This window comes from Nansenia antarctica (assembly GCF_963989245.1).
Source record: "Nansenia antarctica genome assembly, chromosome: 4".
Classification (NCBI taxonomy): Eukaryota; Metazoa; Chordata; class Actinopteri; order Argentiniformes; family Microstomatidae; genus Nansenia; species Nansenia antarctica.
Genome location: NC_137689.1, coordinates 23,267,379 through 23,292,397, shown reverse-complemented (window position 1 = coordinate 23,292,397; position 25,019 = coordinate 23,267,379). Strand labels below are relative to the sequence as shown.

Here is a 25,019-nt window from a genome sequence, read left to right as displayed (position 1 = left end):
AAATGCCTGACGAGCCCTGGCTGTGTGAGAGAGAGAGAGAGAGAGAGAGAGAGAGAGAGAGAGAGAGAGAGAGAGAGAGAGAGAGAGAGAGAGAGAGAGAGAGAGAGAGAGAGAGAGAGAGAGAGAGAGAGAGAGAGAGAGAGAGAGAGAGAGAGAGAGAGAGAGAGAGAGACGGATAAATCACCAGCCCAGTTCACTATGGCAGTTATAGTAGAGAGCTTATGTCTGCCTCTGTGAAAAAATGCACCTCTCAGATCTCACATGATTTACTCTCAGGCGGCCCCGCGATTGGCTGCATCCCGGCTCACTTGGCAGTGAGCTGCTCCCTGATTGGACGCTCTCCGGCTCAGCGTGCTGTGCGACGCGGCGCGATTGGATGCTCTTGGCTCAGGCCACATGGTGCTATCAGCAGAGTGGTCTCAGGGGGATTCATATTCTGTGTTACTCAACAGAAAATGAGCTCCGTGTGTACAGAGAAGGGGTTAGCAGGCAGCACGGAGCGCTGCACAAAGAGCCACCACAAAGCCGTGTACACTAAAGGTATTCAGTGGACGACACGCAGTGTGCTGTGTATAGACTATGCAGCATTGTTGTTTCTAGAGGGCAGATTTGAATCAAGAAAACCCGAATGACAACATGCCCGCATTGTGATTTAGAATATATGTATGAAGATGTATGGAGATTGAAATCTTGGGATATGGGATAATAATATTATGTAGTCTATACAGCATACTGCTTGTCGTTCACTGAATACCTTTAGTGTACATGGCTTTATAGGGACTATATACATATGTTACGGTACATGTGGGAATACGGTACATGTGGGAAAACTAGGGTTAGGGTTAGGTGCTACGTAGACTTGGTACATGCTGGCATGTCTAACCCCAATCCTAATCCTAACCCTACCCCTAACCCTAACCGTAGCACCCTAGCACCTAGCCCTAGTTTTCCCACATGTACCGTATTCTCACATGTACCGTAACATATAGATATATAGTGTTTTGACGAGGGAAAGTTTCCATAGTGTTCCGGAGGCCACTTCAGACCAAAGGTCCACGACAAGACCGTTTTAGAACGTTGCAGAGGAAAAACTTGCCAATCGCTTGCAACCGACATTCGAAAACTGGGAGGTTCAGACCAAATATTAAAGATTCAAGTTAAATCAGACCGCTGCAACTAGAAGCTGGACGTACTGAAACGGTCTCATCTCTGAACTGGGTGACCATCCGCCCCGGCCCGGAAACGGCTGGGAGTTCTGTGGAATGCATTGAGGTGCCCAAACTGCGATGTCATCAGTTCAAATTCAATAAGATGAATGATGGTTGGTTGCCTCCTTATCAACAGCTCCTAGTTTACATACTGTGGTTTTTAGGAGGATGAAAAGCAGAGGTCAGAGACTAGTTCTGGGCTCTTGTTCCTGGGTCCTATAGTCAGGTTGACATCATATCGTGAGTATCAGTGGCGGCTGGTGCTAAAATGTTTGGGTGGGGCACAGGTTATGGGGGCATGCTCCACGGGGAAGAATATCAACTTTAAAATCTGGATTTACAGTCAATTTTAGCATGAGAATAGCTCTACCCCCCTGTACAGACCTCGCCATCCCCTCTACCCCCCTGTACAGACCTCTTCATCCCCTCTACCCCCCTGTACAGACCTCTTCATCCCCTCTACCCCCTGTACAGACCTCTCCATCCCCTCTACCCCCTGTACAGACCTCTCCATCCCCTCTACCCCCCTGTACAGACCTCTCCATCCCCTCTACCCCCTGTACAGACCTCTCCATCCCCTCTACCCCCTGTACAGACCTCTTCATCCCCTCTACCCTCCTCTACAGACCTCTTCATCCCCTCTACCCTCCTCTACAGACCTCTTCATCCCCTCTACCCCCCTGTACAGACCTCTTCATCCCCTCTACCCCCCCTGTACAGACCTCTCCATCCCCTCTACCCTCCTCTACAGACCTCTCCATCCCCTCTACCCTCCTCTACAGACCTCTCCATCCCCTCTACCCCCCTGTACAGACCTCTTCATCCCCTCTACCCCCCTGTACAGACCTCTTCATACCCTCTACCCCCCTGTACAGACCTCTTCATCCCCTCTACCCCCCTGTACAGACCTCTTCATCCCCTCTACCCCTCTGTACAGACCTCTTCATCCCCTCTACCCCCCCTGTACAGACCTCTTCATCACCTCTACCCCCCCTGTACAGACCTCTTCATCACCTCTACCCCCCTGTACAGACCTCTTCATCACCTCTACCCCCCCCTGTACAGACCTCTTCATCACCTCTACCCCCCCAGTTTTCTCTACAATTTCTACAATTTTCTCTCTACAGTTTCTACACGTCAACGTGTACCGAAACACTTGTTTCCAACGTGGTCCTACGTTTCTCCTACACCAAGACACATACAAAGAGCATAGAAACATACAAAGAGCATAGAAACATACAAAGAGCATAGAAGATACAATCAGAATACAGTCTGCCATTCCTTCTCCCAGCATCGATTTGGTTTTCCTATCATGACTGAAGGACAGATGATTCACTTACTTACACAAGTTTGACTTCGGATAGGTCCAGTTGCAATATCAAGTTGGGAACAAAAGATGCCTCCTTCTAATCCATTTGTTCAATTTGTTTACAAAGTCCGGTAGTGGAAAGCAGAACAACGCATTTGTTACTTCACATCCCGCTAGCCATGTTTTCTTCTCATACCAACCCCTCGTAAATCCTCGGTTATACGATTTTCCAATTTTCCCTGCCTTATAAACTTGCTTTATAATTAAATTTGGTCTGGGTGGTCCTAATTCCTTTACTGTTAATTTCTCCTGGTTGCTACGACGGCTGAACGGTGTTTCTTTTAAAGATTCAACCGAGTTGTTCAGAACATTACTAGCCATGGTGAAGCGGGTGAACGAACGTGACGCTGGCCGTATGACATGACGTAAGCACGTACGATTCTTTGTGCATGTCCCAAAACCCCATAGACAAATGACCGAATGGCCTGAAGTTACCAAAATAGATTTTACATGCAAGTCTACGAGAACAGCCTAGTGCAATTTCGAGTAGACTGAAAGTTGCCCTGAAAGGGGCGGGACTTGAAGCTGATTGGAACATACTCCACAGAACACTAGCTGATTGGACTATGATATACTCCACAGAACACTAGCTGATTGGACTATGATATTCAGAAGCAACACTGTCTAGAAGTCATAGAAAAAAAATCTCTCTCTTCTCCCTTTGGTGGGGCATTGTCCAATTGCCCCTAATGAACCAGCCTCCCCTGGTGAGTATGTGTTTGTGATGACCATTGGTCTATCTCTCTATCTCTCTCTCTCTCTCTCTCTCTCTCTCTCTCTCTCTCTCTCTCTCTCTCTCTCTCTCTCTTTTGCTATCAAGAAAATATAGCCGAAAGTCTAAAGTAATTTTATCTTGAATTCCGTCTACAGTATTATATATGTTCTGTATTATGTGTAGTGTATTATATAAACCCCTCAAAAAAAGTTTGGAAACGTTATTTCAGTCGATTCTTCCTCCCCTTTAATAATACCAATTGGTATTGTATTTTATAGCGTTGGAAAGCCTGATCACCTTTACAACGAGGTACAACTTGTAAGGATCATGCATTCGTGGAATGAGTAACACAGCTAAATGTGCAATATTCTTCTGTTGGTATTCACTCTCGTTTTGAGCTTCAAGTGCTGGCAGGTGTATGCCAGTCACAGGTGTGTGAATGGCACCTGAATGGCACCTAATTGACAGGAATGATATTCTGGAGCCAGTGGCGATCCCATATCTCCAGAATCTGGGACCTAACTCCATCCTCCAGGAGGACATCGCCCCCACAGAGCCAGGATCATCACAGAGCACCTCCAGACTTTGGGAGTGGAGAGGGTGGAATGGCCTGCCTTGAGTCCAGACCTCAACCCAATTGAACACTTGTGGGATCAGCTTGGGTGCTGTACGTGCCAGAGTGACCAACGCAACCATGTTGGCTGACTTGCGGCAAATCCTAGTTGAGAAATGGGATGCCGTCCCACAGCAGTGTGTGACCAGGCTGGTGACCTGCATGAGGAGGTGCCAAGCTGTTGTGACTGCGTATGGATCTTCCACACGCTACTGAGGTCCCTGACAGTGTAAAATTAATCAAGTGTAAAAATGGCCAATATGTGTTGTTTTTTCCTTATTACTGTGGGAGAGTGCAATCATCCAATCCACCAAGCAACTCAAAACGAGAGTGAATACCAACAGAAGAATATAGGGGATTTTGGCAAATATTTTTGGGCCACTACCCACACGTTTATCTGTGTTGCTCATTCCACGAATGCATGATCCTTACAAGATGTACCTTATTGTAAAGGTGACTAATCAGGCTTTCCAACGATATAAAATACAATACCAATTGGTATTATTAAAGGGGAGGAATAATCAACCAAAATAACGTTTCCGAACTTCTTTTGAGGGGTAATATATATATACTGTATATATACATATATATTCCAATCTCCACTCCCACCTATAAATTATTTAGAAGCCCTTCTAGCTGCACACAGTTGATTACATCAGCTGGTTTACAGTCAGTTTAATTAGCTGAGATAATCAATGGCAAGCAAAGGAAACGATTGCATTGATGAGACAGCCTGATCAGGGACCTCCTGATTGTAAATGAATGCAGTGCTTTCTCTTCATCCCCATACGTAGAGGTTCCCTTCAGAACACTTACTAAGGCCCTGAATACTTGCGTGTGCTTAAAATACTTCAAATGTGCCCCTCCCTTCCTCAATGGGGGAAAGCAAGGCAAGGACAAGCTTGCTTGGCCCAATCCATTTAGATGTTAGATCAGTCATTACGTCAAGGAAGAAAGGAAGGAAGGAAGGAAGGACGCATTTCTAAAGTATTGGGACAAGGCCTAAGCTTCATATGTGGGATATCAAAGAGTGACAGCTGTGTCACCTCGACACGGGTCACTAATGTCACAGACCAATGAGAGGTCAGCGGCTCTGCCTCTCTCTGAAACCCCCTGCCAGTCTCATTTCAAAGAGTGGCGGATTATCTGGCTTTTTCGTTTTGTTTGTTAATTTGGTTTTTGGTCGTCTTTCATTGCGCCCACTTCCATTCCCCCTCTCCTTTCAAGTCTTGTGTACTGTACTGGGTAGGATGGGAGGATGAGGGGATGAAGGGATAGAGGGATGGAGAGAAAGGGGAAGCGGGTCATGTGTGTTCTGATGCCCGGCGCTGCGGAGACCCAGCTGGGCTCTTGGTTCCTGCGCCCAGTGTCAAGACCCTATGGCCCTCTGGCCCTCAGACCTGTCCTGTTTTTTTGCATTTGTTTTTGTATACACGTGAAAAAAGTATAAACGCACTTACTGTAATGCCGAAGCAAATTCCTATATGTGTATGCATAATGGCAATAAACGTTATCTGAATCTGAATCTGACACATCGTGACATTAGAATTATAAGATTCTATCTAAATATTTGTCAAAATTGAGTTTTTTACATAATCTGATCCATTAGGTGTTTATTAATGCCTGTGTGGTGTTATTTTTAAAATGTTGAAATCTTTGAGTTAGTAATTAATAAAATACAGAAGGTTCCATCTCACGAAACATAATGGTATGTAAAAACTTTGACGCTCAATATCGCTGAACTACCCTAAACGGAGATAGAACCTTATAATTCTAAGCTCACGACATGCTGCTGGAACTCAGCCTGTCTCTCTATACATGTATGACAGCAGCCGGTGAAAGCAGGAACAAGTCAGAAACCGACCAAATGTTCAGACTTTTATTCTATTCTATTATTCATTAAATAAATGTAATGCAATGGCTTCGGCGAGTAATCCCCACTACTACATAGTTAGTATGTAGTACTAGAGTAGTAGGGATTACTCACCAAATCCATTGCATTGCAATATTTTGGCTTGACTAGCGAGTGTGTCATTGATTTTCAACAACGTTGAAATGTATTTACATTTTTCAGAATAAAAGTGATTTTCACATTTTGATTCCAACTTGCTCCTGCTGTCACATTTGTGAATAATCTACTGTATGCATCAGTCATCATATGAAAAACAAATCTATGCTAACAACCAAGGGCCATTGGCAGTCATAGTGCTAGGAAGGAAGGATTATACAAATATATATAACCTCTCCGGTATTTGGTTAGAGGTGTACCAACATTCAAATAAACATATCAAGCACATCATTCACCAATGACAATCAAGTACAACTCAGTCAAATAAACCAATAGATAGATAGATAGACTTTATTTGTCATTGTTACAGTACAGGTACCAAACAACGAAATTTAGGAGGGGAGGCTCCCCTGGTGTTTAAGAAAGGAAAAAGAAACACATTTAACACAATGAAACACCAGTGTGGTCGCTCCCCGAGCCGCAGCGTCTAAGCGCGCGGCCATCTTTTACTCAACCTAAGTCCAATAGTATCATTTGTTTATGTTTTACATCCCTCCTGATTTCAGCTCCAGGCAGGTACAGATATCAGCAGATGAAACTAGTCGTTTAAAATGTTGTGTATTACAATATACCGAATACAACCATAAGAACAAATTATAATAATTATGTAGTTATCTTGTTGTTTGAGCTACTATAGCATAGTAGCCTCGAAGTCCAGACAGAAATCCAGCTTAAATCCACATAAGAGACTGATAATTGGTAAGCGTTCAACTTAAGAAATAACGCATATCGTGACACGGTCTGGTGAAACGGTCTGCATGTCGGCAATTCTCCAGTCGCGCAAAAGACCAAAAAGTCTTCAGCAAGTGGAATGCATTCTTGATCGGGGTGAGATCAGGTGATTGACTCGGGCCATTGCAGAATATTCTACTTATTTGCCTTAAAAACCTCCTGGGTTGCAGTATGTTTTGGGTCATTGTCCATCTGTACTGTGAAGTGCCATCCAATCAACTATGCTGAATTTGGCAGACAGTATATCCCTAAACACTTCAGAATTAATCTGTCTGCTTCTTTTTTCTGTCACATCATCAATAAACACGAGTGGCATTGGAAGCCATGCATGCCCATGCCATTTGACCGTATGTTGTGCGTTCACAGCAACAGTTTCCAAATGCACACAGTGACTTTTTACATACCCAGGGATGTTTGGATATTTTCTCCAGTACCCATTTATTTGTGGGACATGCTGTATCTCTTTGCTCTGTGTTTTACTTTGTGATCATATAGATATGCGGTTCTGTCTATATCTATGTTGAAAATCAATAATACTTAAGTGGATTTTTTTTTGTTAGAATGGCCCCTTTATCTTAAGTCCAAAAGTGTGAGTACAGTACCAGTCTCTTTTTAAGTCCCTTGAGAGGATGTGATGATGTTTATTTCAGCTGCATGGTTCTACTGGATCTCTCAGTTTTAATGAGAGATCCAGTAGAACAGTTCAATAAGAATATTTTTGTTAAAGTAATCCTTCCTTTTTCTAGCACTGTGACTGGCAATGGTGCCTGGTCCTAGCATAGATTTGTTTTTCTTATGATGATGACTGATGTAGAGATGATTCACTTACTTTAGACAAACGGACTTGTCGTTAGTCACTTTGGATAAAAGCGTCTGCTAAATGGCAAAAGTCAATATAATGTCTTACAAATGTATAATACTTTTGTAGGATATTAGAACCATATTGAGAAGAGATATTGAGAAGCATGCTGCTGAGATGAACACCGTTGTTAACAGGGAGGCACCAGATGAGGGTTGTATACTCACTCAAGCTAGAAGTAGCCTGATGTTTTCATTTCTCCCTTGAGTGACTGACGCTTACTGTACTGTACCCATTATTATTAACTAGGAAAATACTCTTATCAGCTGAAATAGCCAGAGCTTTAAGGTTTACCAGAGCACTTACTGAAATTAATATCCCTTTTTTCCCTCTGCTATCACTAAACAAACTGAAGCCTAAGAACCTGTCTGATATCATTTTTCCACATCTTCTAAATGTTTTGATCTGAACAAATGAGCCAGTCATTGACAGTGTAAATTGTTACGTGGGATTCTAAAGTTGGACCCAGATATCGTGCAGAACACAGGAGACGGAACACGAAAGTAGAATTCAAAAATAAAGGCACTCTTTATTGAGTCGTCAGGCAATAATCAACCGAACTTAAAATGATACCATCAAAAGTTGGAGGTAGGTTTAGTCTCCCAAAACTCCTAATAGTATGTAAAGCATTTACACAAGCTCAAGAACAGTCAATCAATACATAACTTCCTATACGACGAGGAACGTTACGACTCTGACACATAGTACTCACGTAGGACAAGTGAACAACCGACACAGAGGGAAAACACAGGGGGATATAAATAGACCAAGACACTCACTCACAGCTGTTAACAATCACAGACATTAGGACAGACAGAGAAACAAATACACAACAAAGGGGGCGCCAAAGGGTCGCTCAACAGTAGAGCGATCCCCAACCTGACAGTAAATAGTGCAAAATGATGCCTGTACTAGATAGATAGACAGATAGATATTCTATTGATCCCCAAGGGGAAATTAAGGCGTTACAGCAGCTCAGACCACAAAACAACGACTAAATAAAGTGACAATTGAATAATAGGCTAAATAAAATAGACACAAATACTAAATAAAGATAGACCAATAGACATTTGGGTGCTTATATATAGTAGGGTGTCCCTATATGTGGGAGAGGAGAGAGGGAGTGTGTGTGTGTGTGTGTGTGTGTGTGCCTGTGTGGGTGTGCCTGTGCATGTGTGTGCCTGCCTGCGTGTGCCTGCCTGTGTGTGTGTGTGTGTGTGTGTGTGTGTGTGTGTGTGTGTGTGTGTGTACATGTGTCTGTGCGTGTGCGTGCACGTGCGTACATGAGCGGAAGAGAAATAGGCGGAAGAGGGGAGAGGCGCTGCATGTGTGTTTGTGTGTGTGTGTGTGTGTGTGAGAGAGAGAGAGAGAGAGAGAGAGAGGGGGGGGGGGGGGAAATAAGGGGGAGTGTGTTTGGGGGGAGGGGTGGATGGGCTGACAGTGAGGGTTAAGTGACGTCAGCGGCTCCATTCATGAAAAAGCGCTTGGAGATAGTAGGAAGAGGGAGGAGACAGCGGGAGCGCTGCACCAAGCAGGAGGACATTATGCAAAACAGCGGCAGCAGCCATCTCTCCCCTGCGCCCCCATCCCCCCATCCTTGCCTCAGCATCCAACCCAGAGAGAGAGAGGAAGGGACGGAGGGAGAGGGAGAGGCTTAGAAAGGCTTGAACGATATAAAGAGAGAGAGACAGGGGGCGGGGGGGGGGGGCTAGGCAAAGACATAGATAGAGCAGTGAAGGTGGAAGAGAGAGAGAGAGAGAGAGAGAGAGAGAGAGAGAGAGAGAGAGAGAGAGAGAGAGAGGAGGGAAGAAGGGCTTTGCAGCAGCCTTTGAAGCACCGCCTGTCTGTGAATCACCCTGCAGAGAGAGAGAGAGAGAGAGAGAGAGAGAGAGAGAGAGAGAGAGAGAGAGAGAGAGAGAGAGAAGGAGATGGTGGAAGCCATGACAGTGTCTGTCTGAGAAAGAGAGAAGAAACAGAGAGAGACAGAGAGAGAGAGAGAGAGAGAGACAGACAGAGAGAGTGAGAGAGAGAGAGAGAGAGGGGGAGGTGCTCCGCTGGTTCTGAGCCATCCGTCTGTGTTGTCTGTCTGACCCAGACCCCACACACGGACCGTTCTGTCTGAGATGCATCAGGGAGGCGGCTCCCCCTCCTCTCCTCCTCTCCTCCCCCTCCTCTCCTCCTCTCCTCCTCCTCCTTTCCTGCTGCTCTCTGAGTCAGTGAATGAATGAGGCAGACTGACGCTGATCGGGTGGGTTCAGTCCTCCATGGCGACCAGGTTAGTGATCGCATCTTCTAGAAGATTCCTTTTCACCAAAACGTCATCATCGTTTTATTGTTTTTGCGCTCGCTGGTGATATTTGTGTGTGTGTGTGTGTGTGTGTGTGTGTGTGTATGTGTGTGTGTGTGTGTGTGTGTGTGTGTGTGGGGGGGGGGGTGTGTGTGTGGGTGTGGGGGTGTGTGGGTGTGTGTGTGTGTGTGTGTGTGTGTGTATGGTGATAACGGACACAAGTGTGGCGGGCTCTGATTTGTTCTTCCCGAGAATGTCTACTGTCGGTATTTTCTCCATCATCGGATGCGTGTCTAAATGTTGGATTAGCCTAGCTTAGGCTAATTAGCTACATTAGGTCCTGTCATTCATTTTGTATGTGTACAGTGCCAAGCTTGAGCATGCTCACTTTGCTAACGTTAGCATCAATGGCTGAATGTGATTCAATGAGGGAAGTGTTAGTTTTGGGCTATGTCTTCACTGAACGCCCAGACATGGCTTGACTCTTGTCTGGTTTTAGAGGGCGGCGTGTTTTGTTTTTTGGGGGGGGTTTTCTGGCCAATCAAAGAGAGTATTACTTAATTACAACATCAGCATTCCGTTGCAGAGGATAGGCTAACAACAATCTCTCAACAATCTCTCATCTCTAAAGATAATTGTTGATGGAAAAAAGAGAGAGACATTACTAGGATGGCTCAGTGGGTGTGTGTGATCACAGAAGCATCTCCACCCACTGTAGTGTCTCGGTGGTCGTGGATGAGATGAGTTCCCCATACAATATAGCGCTTTGAGCACCTGTGTAAGGTGGAAATGAATCCAGTTAATTTATGAACTGATTAATTGATTGATAGCATTATGATTTATGGGTATACATACTTTTACATTTGACATTTTTACCATTTAGCAGACGCTTTTATCCAAAGCGACTTACAATTAGAGATGACAGGGACAGTCTCCCTGGTGTAACTTAGGGCTAAGTGCCTTACTCAACGGCACACTAGTGGTGGTGTTCCCAGGTGGGATTTTGAACCTCATGACCTTCTGATCACCAGTCCAACGCGCTGTCCCCTTCATGTCAGTATGAGAGGGGTAGGGATGGGGTAAAGATGGTGCCATGGATGAGAGCATCCGGAACACACACTACTACTTACTGACATGTTTGACGATACGTTGTCGTGACATACTACTGTCCGATCAGTTCAACCACCCTACCGAGCACGAGCCAAAATGTATGGAATCACCTCAGTTAGTTTTAGTCAGTAGTCACACACGCCCTCTTCAACTGTGACATTGCCGTCTTCCCGCCATTTTAGGGCAGCCTTGACCCCCCTCTGGGGAAGGTTTTTACACCGAAACGTCAGTGAACAAATGCTGTGATTGAAGCAAGTAAGCTGTGATGTAAGCAGCGTTGCTTTGAGGAGGTTTTCTTTACAGTTTCATAATGTTGTTACATGTAGTTACAATAGGTGTGCAGATCCCTAGGCCCATTATTATTCAAGTCAAGTCTTGTCTATTTGTCATTACATAGAATACAAATGTACAACGCTCTACAAAACCTGATCAACATCGACAATAGAATCAGTAATAAGGATATTGCTAAAATAGCTAAAATATATTCAGTGCTGCTATTAGTAAAGCATGCAACAGTGTCCGCCCACTGAGAGGTCGATATCAAAATAAGTGCTATCGAGGAGCGTAGAAGAGGAGATTGGCCCTGGTGAGTTATGATCAGTGATGCCGGTAACGCGATACTAAGTAACGCGATACTCTAATCTGAATACTTTTCCCAGTAACGAGTATTCTAACGCGATACTATTTCCAAATCAGTAATCGGATTAAAGTTACTTATTCATGTGGCTGTGCGTTACTATTGCGTTACTACCTCATAACTTAGGCTAAATGCAGTATTTCTTTGTAATGTTCGATAGTAAACAAACATTTCTCGCGTCTTGGGGAGTGACGTCAGTGCCCACGTTTTCAACACGAGGTTACTATGGAAGGCCATGCCCGCAAAAAACGGCTCTCGACTATCGCGAGATTGCAGCAGAATCGCTCACGTGTATCACCACGCTGATTGCACAGTGTAAACAGAAGCGTAGCCTGCACAATGGAGCGAGAACAGAGATATGCGTTAAATAGCTGGAAATATAAGGATTGTTTTGAGTTTGTGTCAGCAAAGGATGACAAGAACATAAATGTATTTATGTTGGGTGAGGCAAAGAAAGACTCTTTATTTTGTTGTTTTAAGTTATTGTTTAAAGTTTAATTATGTAATTTAAGTTACTGTTAAAATAAAGTGAGTTTTGGCAAAACCAGTTTTCATTTTTATGTTGCGGGGGGGGGGGGGGGGGTCGGGTGCCTAGGCAGCTGCCAATAGTAACTAAAAAAGTAACTAGTAATCTAACTTAGTTACTTTTAAAATCAAGTAATCAGTAAAGTAACTAGATTACTTTTTAAAGGAGTAATCAGTAATCAGTAATCAGAATACTTTTTCAAAGTAACTGTGGCAACACTGGTTATGATGTAATTTGACCTTTGGCGGCAGGGACCAATGCACTGCGGATGACTTACAACCTTTTTGACAACAGAGTGTAGCAAAGGTAAAGCTGGTTGGAGCTGGAAGGTACTGTATGGACCCCAGCCACATGTTACACTCCAATTCCACTCCATGTATTACAATGAGCCCGTCCTCTGATTTCTACCTCCGCCAGCCTCTACTGATGCTACTGCGAGCGTCAACGCCTATATACGGTAAAGTGCTTTTGAGGTGCACGATGCACGTCTTACCCTAGCAGTCCCAACTGTGCTCGCTCTCCTGTCTTGCTGTGCACTACGTTATAACAACAACTACTACTATTATAACGAGGACCCCAATGGAAATATGTCAGTAGACTTGACTGTTTTTACTCCTTGTTGATGTTTCATGTGTGTATTGTTGTACTCAAATGGCTGAGGCAAATATGTATTAGTATGTATATTAAATATGTCAGATACTGTGGAGTCATTCATTCAGTCAGTTCATGGCCAAAGACATCCCAATACCTACAGTAGCTAGTCTTTTTTTTTTTTCTTTGCGGAAATGAGTTGGCTATACATAGATTCAGGTATTCTAATGGGAGTTACAGGCATGGTCTAGAAACCTTCCGTGTCTGATGTCGAAATTGTCAAATCTTGTGTGGATGAACTCAGGAAAATCTGTCAAACCTTTGACCTTGCGTTTGCGGGTTTTTTCGCCTTGTCATTGTTGTCATTCTTGACTAATGCACCTCAGAGTATGCAAAATACAGAGCACTTCAGCCTTGCCCATTGGTTTCACTGCGCTGCAATGAACAATGAATTTGGTCAGCTCAGGGCCATACTCAAATAGGCTACACCTGTAGCAGGATGTAGTGATTTGAATTTGGTCACCCTTCTCCCTTTGAAAAGCAAATGTGTCCTGACCACTAATGGACAGCTGGTACAGTCCCCTGTTTGACATGTCTACCACAACAACCTCATGGGACTAGCAGAGGGGTACGGTAGTTGACCCTGGTCCAAGGGATTGCTGCTACAGCTCTAGGTACCATAGATCCTTCTGATGGGGACACGGCTATCCATGTTGAATTTCCAATTGGTTCAAATGTTAAGGTTGTTTGGTTTACGTTTAGGGGTTTGGTAAAGCTAGGGTTATGGTTAGGGTGTAGTTAACGTCTAATTCATAGGGTTATGGTTAGGGTGTAGTTAACGTCTAATTCATAGGGTTATGGTTAGGGTGTAGTTAACGTCTAGTTCGGGCTGTTAATGGAATGCTGGCCAGGAAGGTCCCATCAGTCTCACCCATTCTGATTGGATGTGTCTCTGTGTTACAGTACATGTGGGAAAACTAGGGTTATGGTTAGGTGCTAGGGTGCTACGGTTAGGGTTAGGGGTAGGGCTAGGGTTAGGGTTAGGATTAGGGTTAGGGTTAGACATGCCAGCATGTACCAAGTCGACGTAGCACCTAACCCTAACCCTAGTTTTCCCACATGTACCGTATTCCCACATGTACCGTAACATATGCATTGAACAGAGGGTGGTGGCAGTAGAAGGTTAACTCAGGTCCAATGGGCTTGGGTTCTTTGACAGAACAAGTCGGTAACCGGCCAAATGTTAGACTTTTATTCTGAAAAATGCAACAACTAGGTAGCAGTGGGGGATTACTCACCGAATCCATTGCATTACAATATTTTTGGCTTGACTAGCAAGTGTGTCATTGATTTTCAACAACTTTGTAATGTGTTTACATTGACATTTACATAAAGGTCTGAACATTTGGATTGGTTGCTCCTCCCTTTCACCAGCTGCCGTCACATTTAGAGTCCACGATCATACTGACAACAGGGTTGTCTAACCCAGACCCTAACCCTGACCCTGACCTGGTATGAGGAACCCAGTGGCAGTCCACTGCGGTCCCGATGGCTGTGCTGTCATCGAGAGTGGTCGATGTTGAACCCAGTGCTCCCATTGTTCAAACTAGGAGTCAGCTGAGAGTCACCAAAGTCCTGGATGTGTAGAGTCCTGGATGTGTAGAGATGTGTAGAGTCCTGGAGGTGTAGAGTCCTGGAGGTGTAGAGATGTGTAGAGTCCTGGAGGTGTAGAGTCCTGGATGTGACTAGAGTCCTGGGCCTGGTTGCATAAAGATAGACCCAGTCTTAGACTTAGATCTCACTTTAAGTCAGTCTTGCTATAGACTCTAAAATGTTCCTGTTGCATAAAGCTCACTGATGAGTGACTAAAGTAAGACTGACTTCGATAGCCTGTCACGCAATGCATTCGAGGTAAAATAAGACACTTGACAGAAGACCTAGCGGCGGAAGATATGAGAGATAAACTCTTCTGCTGAAAATGTATGTATATTGGAGGAATGTAATGTGGAGAAAAGCATACTGCTTAGCAGTTTTAATCAATGAAGTAGTTTACCGCACTGGAGTTACAGTAGCTAGCTACTAGCCCTGACTCGTTCCCATAGCAACACAGCTCTTAAATCAAGTTTAGCCAGTTAAATAAGTCAGTCTTATTTTTTATGCAACAGCCAGTCTTAATTAGCCTGGTCTAACCTGAGAATATAAGACTAGTCTAAGGCTTAGAGCAGTCTTAATCTGTCTTTATGCGACTGGCCCCTGGACATGAGTAGAGTCCTGGATGTGACAGGCAGATGTTGTTTACTGTGTTGTACATGTTTATGACACTGTTTGTTAAGTTGTTGTTGTTTTAGGATTTAAGTGACAGCTAGATAGCTATCACACGTACACACGCACACACACACACACACACACACACTCCAAATCTGTACCCACATCTGTACCCATCTGTCTTCACAGACTCTCACCCATACAGTACAAAATGTACACACACAAAAACACACACACATTTTCCTGTCCCTCCCACCATGCCCTACAATAAGCAGCCCAGTGTGGTGTGTGTGTGTGTGTGTGTGTGTGTGTGTGTGTGTGTGTGTGTGTGTGTGTGTGTGTGTGTGTGTGTGTGTGTGTGTGTGTGTGTGCGCGCGCGCGCCGGTCACCGGTGTGTGTCTGAAATAGAACAGAGGAGGTCCTGTGGAGTGATGAAGTGATGGAGGAGAGGTGCTGTTCACTGTATATTCACACTCCTCCCACTGGCCCTTACGTAAGGCAGCGCGCACACACACACACACACACACACACACACACACACACACACACACACACACACACACACAGTCCAACAACCAGGTGGCCACTGTTTCGTAACAATGTGTCTCTTACCTCCCAGAGCTGGGCTTGGTCAGGAAAGATGCAGTGATGTCGTTAGGCCTGGGCTTCCGGGACTCGAGCCCCGAGTGTTTTCTGAATTAGCCCCGGATCTCCGGATCCTGGAGGAAAAGAAAAAAGGAATCGCCATCTACTGCATCGCTTTCAATTTAGCGCAAGCTAAAGACTCCTCTGCTCTCCTCTTCTCTCTCCACTTCTCTCTCCTCTTCTCTCTCTTCTTCACTCTCCTCTTCACTCTCTTCTTCACTCTCCTCTTCACTCTCTTCTTCACTCTCCTCTTCACTCTCCTCTTCACTCTCCTCTTCTCTCATCACTCCTCTCTCCTCTTCTCTCTCTTGTCAGGTGTGCAGTAGACTCTACCAGTTTCAGAGCAGGGAGATAAACACTAGCAATCTCAGCTTTGCATAGGGATGTGTGTGTGGGGGGGGGTTGGGGGTGGCTGGCTGGGTGTGTGTGTGGGTGTGTGTTTGTGTGTGTGTGTGGAGGGGGGGGTGTCTGATTAGTTTCCTATGTAAATTGCAAGGTGCATGGTGAGAGTTGTTGAATGTCTCCTTCAAATTCACCCATTTTCATATTTTTCATCTCAGCATAGTGTTGTAGCTGTGGCCTGCCCTCACTCTGCCTTTTGTTTTGCTCTGGTTGTTTGCTTTTCCAGCCTGACTTCACTGACTACATCCACACACACACACACACACACACACACATACACACACACACACACACACACACACACACATACACTGATTCAATAATGCAGCCTGCACCCAAAGCCTCTAGGTGATGGTGTGGGACAGGGTGGAGCATGGGCAGGAAGAGAAAGAGAGATAGTGTGTGAGAGGGAGGGGGAGGGAGGGGTGGGGGGGGGGGGGGGAGTGTGACAAGAGAGGTGATGGCAGGACACTCCACAGCGGGCACGTTGCGTAGGAGGTCACTGCTGCGATAGACAGAGAGGGAGAGAGAGAGAGAGAGAGGGTACAAGAGACACAGAAAGAAGGGAGGAGAGTGAGGGGGCGCCAACCCGTGCAGCAACAATAGCAGCTGTTCGCCGGTCAACCGTGGCGTCAAAGAGGCGTCATTGGAAGTTTGTTTTCCCTCCACTTAGTTCGCTGGAGCAGCTTGTCCAGAGACAACCGACGCACCGATCAAACACACCTCGCTGGGCTCTAGAGTACGTTACTCTGGGACACGAGTGGAGCTCTGGGGTCAAGAGTCTAGGGGCTGTCAAGTCAGCTTTTAGTGGACTCATCTAGCAATTCATCTGATGTGGAAATGTCCTCTTTGTGTGTTGTGTTATTATTCAGAATACGCCAATTCGGTGGTCAGAGATGTGATGAACGTTTCTAGACAAGAAAGCGAAAGTGTTGCCTCAATAATGAGTAGGGGGGTGGGGGTGGGGGGGGGGGGGGATAATAGGGCGATTTACATGTGAACCATGAATATGGTGGCCTCCTAATTTCCATGGATTGGGACTGTGCTTCCTTGGTACAGCACTCTTGTTTGTCCTTGGTCTGATATATACACAGAACAATCATATAAACACTTTTGTTTTTGCTACATTTCATCAGTTGATATCAAAGATCTAAGATGTTTTCTATGTACACAAAAGGCAGATTTCCTTAAGATTTTGTTCACAAATTTGTTTGGATCTGTGTTAGTGAGCACTTCTCCTCTGCCAAGATTATCCATCTACCTGACAGGTGTGGCAAGATCATATCCAGATGCTGATTAGACAGCATGATTATTGCACAGGTGTGCCTTAGGGTGGTCACAATAAAAGGGCACTCTAAAATGTGCAGTTTTATCTTGAAAAGAGACATTTACTAGGCACTGAACTATGGATTTCACACATTCATTTTAAAATGTTTGCGGGGGGGAGGGGGGGGGGGGCAAAAAAACAGTCAGTATCTGTCTGGTGTTTCCACCATTTGCCTCACGTAGTGCAATATATCTCCTTCACATAGAGTTGATCAGATTGTTGATTGTGGCCTGTGGAATGTTGGTCCACTCCTCTTCAATGGCTGTGCAAAGTTGCTGGTTATTGGTAGGAACTGTAACACGTTGTCGTATACGCCGATCCAGAGCATCACAAGCATGCTCAAGGGTGACATGTCCGGTGAGTATGCAGGCCATGCACGAACTGGGATGTTTTCAGCTTTCGGGAATTGTGTACAGATCCTTGCAACATGGGGCTGTGCATTATCATGCTGCAACATGAGGTGATGGTGGTGGATGAACGGCACAACAATGGCCCTCAGGATCTTGTCACGGTATCTCTGTACATTAAAAATGCCTTCAGTAAAATGCACCTGTGTTCGTTGTCCGTAGTATCTACCTGCCCATACCATAACCCCACTGCCACCTTGGGCCACTCTATTCACAACGTTGACATCAGCAAACCGCTCACCCACATGACTCCATACAAACTGTCTGACATCTGCCCGGTACAGTGAAAACCGGGATTCATCCGTGAAGGGAACACTGCTCCAAAGTGCCAGACGCCATCGAAGGTGAGCATTTGCCCACTCAAGTCGGTTACGACGACGAACTGCAGTCAGGTCAAGACCCCGGTGAGGACGACCAGCGTGCAGATGAGCTTCCCTGAGACGGTTTCTGACAGTTTGTGCAGAAACTCTTTGGTTATGCAAACCAATTGTTGCATCAGCAGTCCGGGTGGCTGGTCTCAGACGATCTTGCAGGTGAAGATGCCGGATGTGGAGGTCCTGGCGTGGTTACATGTGGTCTGCGGTTGTGAGGCCGGTTGGATGTACTGCCAAATTCTCTGAAACGACTTTCATCCTTTGTTCTTTTTGGGGAGAGGAGTGATACAGAGGAGAGGATGACAACATCAGGAATAGACAGCCCAGAGTTGCCGTCAGACCTGGGGTCAAACAGTCATTTCAAAATGGAAGTGTTTCAGCTCTAAAATACAAATAGGAGGCTTCAACCGTCTTATTGTCTCTCAGGATGGGTCAAACACTATTTAGTGGGACTTGTTTGTCTAATCTGGCCCGCTTCATGCAACAAAGTTGTTGTTTTCTATTACCCAATACGGTAGCAGAAACAAATAGTGCCACTGTAACCGAGTTACCGATGCTAAACTCCCTCCTCAGGTTTAAATACGCCCACCCGAGCCATGGAGTTGCTAGCGTTACAGTGACATGGCTGGTTCAGTTCCATTGTTTCGGTGGGCTTGTGTGTTAGCAACACAGAGGACACAGTTTGAGGCATGTGTGAGTTGATATAGCAGAATACTGTTCACGGCAGCGTGACACCTGTTACACAACTGTACCCCAACTGTGGATTCTGTTCTTTTTTTTTTTTTAATCCTTCCCTCTTTCTTTCCCTCCCTCTCCTTCCTCTCTCTCTCTCTCCCCAGCACTGCCAGTAACTCGAACCGGAGCACGCCTGCTTGCTCGCCCGTCCTGCGCAAACGCTCGCGCTCGCCCACGCCCCAGAGCCCCGAGGGTGAGACCATGGTGGAGAAGGGCTCGGACCACTCCTCAGACAAGTCCCCCTCCACCCCAGAGCAGGTGGTTCAGCGCACCTACAGCCAGTCTGTCCACTCCGCCACCCGCAGCGGCGGAAAGAACTCCAAAGTGAGTATGCAGAGAGGGACGCATACATGCACGCATAGACACACTCACACACACACACACACACACACACACACACAGATACACACCTGTTAGTCTGTCACAGTTGGGGAAAATAAGTCAAAGGTTTTGCAGCAGCAAGCACCTACCGCACACACACATACACACACACACACATCACCGTACATAAACACTCTTCGCATTCTAGTCCAGAAAGTCAGGGTCACTTTGATACAGGGTGGAATCTCTAGGCACTTGCACATATCAGCTTTTCCTATAATTATCCTGACCTTGCAGTACCCGTTGGCATTGACTTAACGTCGACCTGGGAACAGCTCCCATGTGGGCAGCTCTGGACACGCCCCAACATCAACCCAAAACACTCTTACTAGCCCCGCCCACTGGCTATCATCACACCCTTTGCCCCGCCCCATGTGTACTACACCACCACCACAGCAGTGTTAACATGTGTGGTTTACTACAGTCCTTCTGACCTCCAGAGACTTCCACAGAAGGTAAAAACCCTCACAAACACCAGAGACACCCCGACGCTGTCACACCCACAGCCATGATTGTGTTCTTTCTTCAACTCAAGTTGACGTTTATCAGTAGAGGATAGCGGGGGGTTTGGAAAGACGACACATCTCAGCATTTCCACCACAGAAAGGTGCTTCTTGGACCTTATTTTTCTCATATTCCATTTCATGCTAATCGTAATAGTGTCTGTTTGCCTTTCACTTCCAACCTCTTGGAGTTGGACTTGTCAATCACTTGTCATGTTGTTGTTTTTTTCTTTTTGGTTCTTATTCGGTTGTGCCATTGAACTCCTTTTGGTTTTTCCTCGAGCGATATAACGGTTTAAACGTTTCGCCGCCATCTTAAAAAAAAAAAACACAAGCTGAGTCTGTAACTTTGAAACTGTTATGGATTCTTTTTTTCTTTCTTATGTACTTGCTGTTTACTTTCTTTGTTTGTTTGTTTCTTTTCTGATTTTTCTTTGTTTCTTCTTCTCATGCATGCTAGTCTCACAAGCGACTTTCCAAAGTAAGCATCACTCTTTTCTGGTCTTTCTCCTCCTGCTTGCTGTCTTCACCACGCCTGTCTGTGTCATCAACCCCACTACCCCCCCCCCCCCCCCTGCGCTGAGCTCATACGTCTCTCCTCTACACCTCCCTAAATCTATCTGCATTACACCAACACAGCCCTGATCCCAGATGAACCCCCTAACCCCCCACCACACCCTACCCCACCCCCATCTGGCACCTCCAGTGGAGCCAAGCAGGTTTATAGCCCATTGTGGGTGGAATCCTAACTGGTGTGGATCTCGAGTTAGGTTTCCATCCTTTGGGAATAGCTCCCCTCTTGTCTTCTGATTGGCTAGAAAGGCATTGTCCCCGTATTGATAACACCTATCAGATCTTCCAGATCTACACATGTGCCGCGGGGGTTAAAGGCTTAGGGTCCATTTGGGAGTGGCTGGATACTGTACTTATATCGCCTGTGTTTGCTTACTCTACTCTGCCATCCAGCAGAGGCTGGTGGAGGTCGAAAACGGAGGACAGGGCTCATTGTAATGCATGGAATGGAATGAGAAAATGGTATCAACCACGTGTGTTCGATACCATTCTTCACTCCGTTTCCATGCATTCCAATGAGCCCCGTCCTCCGATGTCTACCTCCGCCGGCCTCCCCTGCTGCAGTCTTTCCCTGCCCTGTTTCTTCCCCAAGACGACTAACACCTTCTCTAACCTAAATGATGACGGATCAGCCTGGATCAGACCGTACGCTTACCTGTGCCACCTCTGTTGACCTTGCCTAACCTACCCCCATCCAGTCCCCCCCCCCCCCACCCCCTCTTACCAACTCTAACTCTGAATCCCAAATCGACCCTCTAGCCCCCCTGTTCCCTAGGCACTTGTGTGGAGGAAGTGAGAGGCTTGTTGGATAGATGTCAACAACCTCCGGCAGAGAATCCCCTCAAGCGGATGGCAGGGGACAAGCCATGTGCCATATTGCTTGAACCTCAATCCCCTCAGATATCCCGTAGGGACGAGGGACGAGGGGTCGATTTAGGATTGGACACACTGCCTTCTACTTCCTCCAACATCACCGCCTCCTCTGTCGCTAGCTGTTGTTGTCATGTCATGTGCTGCTCATGTTGTTCCTTTGCTTTGATGTTGGACCATGGCAGTGGAGCCTATTTTTGCAGGAAGAATACATACATACAGTTACAAATCTCACTTGTAGTAAATAAAAATAAATTTAAAAAAGACAATACCAAATGTTTAAATTGTCAGAGTAGACGCACCCCTTGTATTGATGGACATTGAGACATACTCACACACACACACATACTAATGTATACACACAGGGTAAACTCACGTATCCCTTGTATTGACACACACACACACGCCTGCACACATGCCTAGTGTCCGGATGGCGACCCACGTGAGAAGCGATAGTAATTCAACAGAAATCACAATTTCACCTGGACTGACAATAATATCCAAAGAAAGCCTTGCATGGTTCCTATCACTGTTGGAACACCATACATCACACACTTCTACAGCCGTCTGCATTTCCCCCAGCCCTCCAGCTGCACATCTAACGCGTACGTGTCTACGCGTGTGTCTTACCTCACCTCTCATTTGCACCATCGCTTGTCTGTCTGTGTGTTTATTTTCTTTCCAGTATGACAGACTAAACCTGATTAAAGTAAGCGCTCATCTTTTTTTATTTGACCTCTTGGCCCTCCCTCCCTCCCATGACCCCTGAACCCCCCCCCCCCCCCCCCCCCCAGACCCCCCACCCTCCCCTCCGTGCTCTCCGCTCCACCTCCCGATCCCATCTCCCGTACGTCCCTGAGTTCAGTGTGCTCTCTGTGGTAACACCACTTGACGATGACGACATGTGCTGCCTCATTGTAAATTGCACATGCTTTGTCCGATTACACGTCGTTGAATATCTAAGCGTTGTGTGCTTTTTTACATTACGTGTTTATGTGTGTGTGTGTGTGTATGTGTTTGTAGCCTGTGTGTGACAATCTCTCAGTGTACCGAATTTCTTTTTTATTCAGGTGAAAGGGTTTACCCGCCTTTTCTGTCAATGTTATTAGTGTTAGAGTTTAAACCCCACCTATTCAATCTATGGTGTTCAGGATTTACCCCTACCCCTGTGATTTTACCACAACTACATCCCCTGTGTTCTAATATACCCCTAGTGTGTAAAAACCAGATGACCTTATGTGGTTCCTCTGTTTCGATGTGAACCCCAGATCTGGTTGTCAGCCCATGTCACTGTTATTCAGATCTATTCTTCACTAGAGCTGCCCTCCTAATCAATGACCGAACCTTATCTCCCACCTAAGTTAAGACTTCATACTGTAGGTAATGCTGCCCCCTTGTGGCACGTTGGAGTAACAGTGTTTTGTAGGCGATTCACTCCAAACCGTTCCAGCACTTTGATACTGCAGCATGTTTTGAAGTGTCAGGGCTTGTATTTCACAGCAATATTCTTTGTGTTTTTTTTTTTTTTCTTAGCCCTCTTTGCTAACCCAAACATTTCTCTCTTTTTGTCTCCTTCCCCACTATTACGTTTGGACGTTATGACCACAGAAAAGCCAGAGCTGGTACAACGTAAGTCCTTCTCTTATGTTTTCTCCCTCGTGGGTTTGACTGATATTGTGCCATGCTAGATGAAGTCATAACACCGCAAGGTGTCGTCAATCCTCCAGTATATGATGCTGTGTCGTTGAAAGGACTTGGCTGTGGCTTATTGATTCTTGAGGCAGGCTTCATGTGTCTTCAGTGCTGTTGCTCTCTAGACGATCAGGGAAATAGTCTGTCATTGTCAAGAAAGGATGAGAGGGCTAGCTCTCATATTTCAGTTTGAACGTGTTGACAGAGTGCAGTGGGATGCACTGCAATGCTCTACCATGAAGAAGTTGCTTTTTCTATAATTAAAGCTACCGGGGAACCCTTATAGGGTTGCTATGCAGATTTTAAAATCTTCCCTTTGAAGTACTTTTCCCCCAGGGTGTCCAGTCTAATCCAGTCTACGCAGACTACACCGTCATAATGATGGTATTCATATGAAACGATGAACGCTTTCCAAACTTCTTCTCTGAGGGAATGTTTGGAAAAAGCAGGCCAATTCAGATGTCGTCAATTGAATAATGAAAATGTTTTCAGCTTGGACACGTTTTCCGTTGTCCCAGAGCGAACAGGGAAGTTCTCGATGCGTTTGCCTTGTGGTCACTTTCCCATGGGAAATAAAGAGACTGGAGATAATTGGCATCCAGTCTGAGGACGTGGATATGTTGTTGTTTTCTTGCGTGTGTGTGTGTGTGTGTGTGTGTGTGTGTGCACATTGGAGCTCACTGGAGCACACATGCATGTGGTGTGTGCTTATATGCCTGTGTCTGTGTACGTGTGACCATGTGTGTGCATGCATGTGTGTGTGTGTGTGTGTGTGTGTGTGTGTGTGTGTGTGTGTGTGTGTGTGTGTGTGCGTGTACGTGTGCATGTGTGTGTGTGTGCGTGCGTGTGTGTGAATGGCTTTTGTTATGTTTGGTCCTCTCCGGACTGCGGCCCTGGCCTCTGCCCTTGGACTGCAGATAAGCAGAGAGACACACAAAAGGGCCATTGTGGAGCGACCGGTCAATCCCCCCCGCCCCCCTCAGATGAACCAGGCTAACTTTTGTTCTGTGGATCAGGACTAAACAAGCCCGATCAATGCATCTCAAACCCCATGACTGTCTGGAAAAGGTTCACTCCCCCTCTTGCTTTTTGTTGGAAGGTTTTCCCTCGATTCATGTAGATGACTTTCCCATGTACTGTAGGGGTTTATTTGCCCTCTCCTTTTCCGTTTCTTATCCTGATAATATTAGATTAGATTCAACCTTTTTGTCATTGCACAGAGAACAACGAAATTTATTTTTTGTTCTAGGCACAGGGTCAGCCTAGGGGTTAAGTCCCTTGCTCAAGGGCACAACGGCAGTGGTAGGCACCTTAGATATAATGCAGCAACCCTCCACTCATGCAGCTCCCTCCTGAGGGAGGGGATCGAACCAGTGGCGATTCCGATGGCTAGCTGGCCTCTTTAACCGCCTCCTCATATTTCAGTGTCTCATATATCAGCTCACCTTGTGTGGAGAGCAAAGAACAACATGGAAATAATAACACATCTAATTTATGTAGCGCTTTTCTAAGACCCAAAGACGCTTAACGTGGTGAACAGAAATGAGAAGGTGTCCTTCGTGACATGGTTTAACCGTTGCAGGCCACCGACAATATTTGTGGTGGAGAAGATAGTGGGTGTGTTGGATAATATGATGCATATCCTGTTTGTGTCAAGTCAACAGGAAGTATGTATGAGGGAGATACCAGGCTGGTGTAGGCTTTATGTCTCACGATCGGCCCTCCTTTTGTGTTTGTCATTGTGTGTCCGAAAAAAGGGTTGAGAGATGGGTCTGCACTTACATGCTCTCCATACATTTGATATCAGATATCTCAACCCTAATTCACACTGCCAAGCTGAAGGAGTTAAGCTGAGCTGAGCCCTGTTGGTCTGTCCTGTTTACATATCCTCCATAGTTGCTGTAACAGTGCTGGAAATAACAATGTGAGAGGAGCATGTCAGAAGCAGCACTGTATGGTTGGAGTCAGCCCTTTCGTGTCTGAAGGCCCCTGAGGTTTTGCTCTTACGGTCTATTGACGTGGGCTGTCCTTTAGGATAGGAGTCATTCTGAAATGCACTCCAGTGATTGGTAATGTGATTTAGTGCCTCCAGGTTACATTGCTTCACAGATACATTGCCCTGCATAAGTA

The 25,019-nt window shown here is 45.8% G+C and overlaps 1 protein-coding gene across 1 annotated transcript in view; it reads left to right on the top strand.

Annotated features, from left to right (window-relative positions):
- Positions 1-25,019, top strand: part of gramd1ba (GRAM domain containing 1Ba) — a gene marked incomplete at both ends in the record, with an annotated part of 82,440 nt that overhangs the window by 33,098 nt on the left and 24,323 nt on the right. Inside the window, 2 exons of the mRNA XM_080529268.1 lie at positions 18,975-19,194; positions 22,806-22,826. Of these exons, the coding sequence (XP_080385394.1) occupies positions 18,975-19,194; positions 22,806-22,826 (241 nt within the window). The remainder of the gene's footprint in view (positions 1-18,974; positions 19,195-22,805; positions 22,827-25,019) is intronic.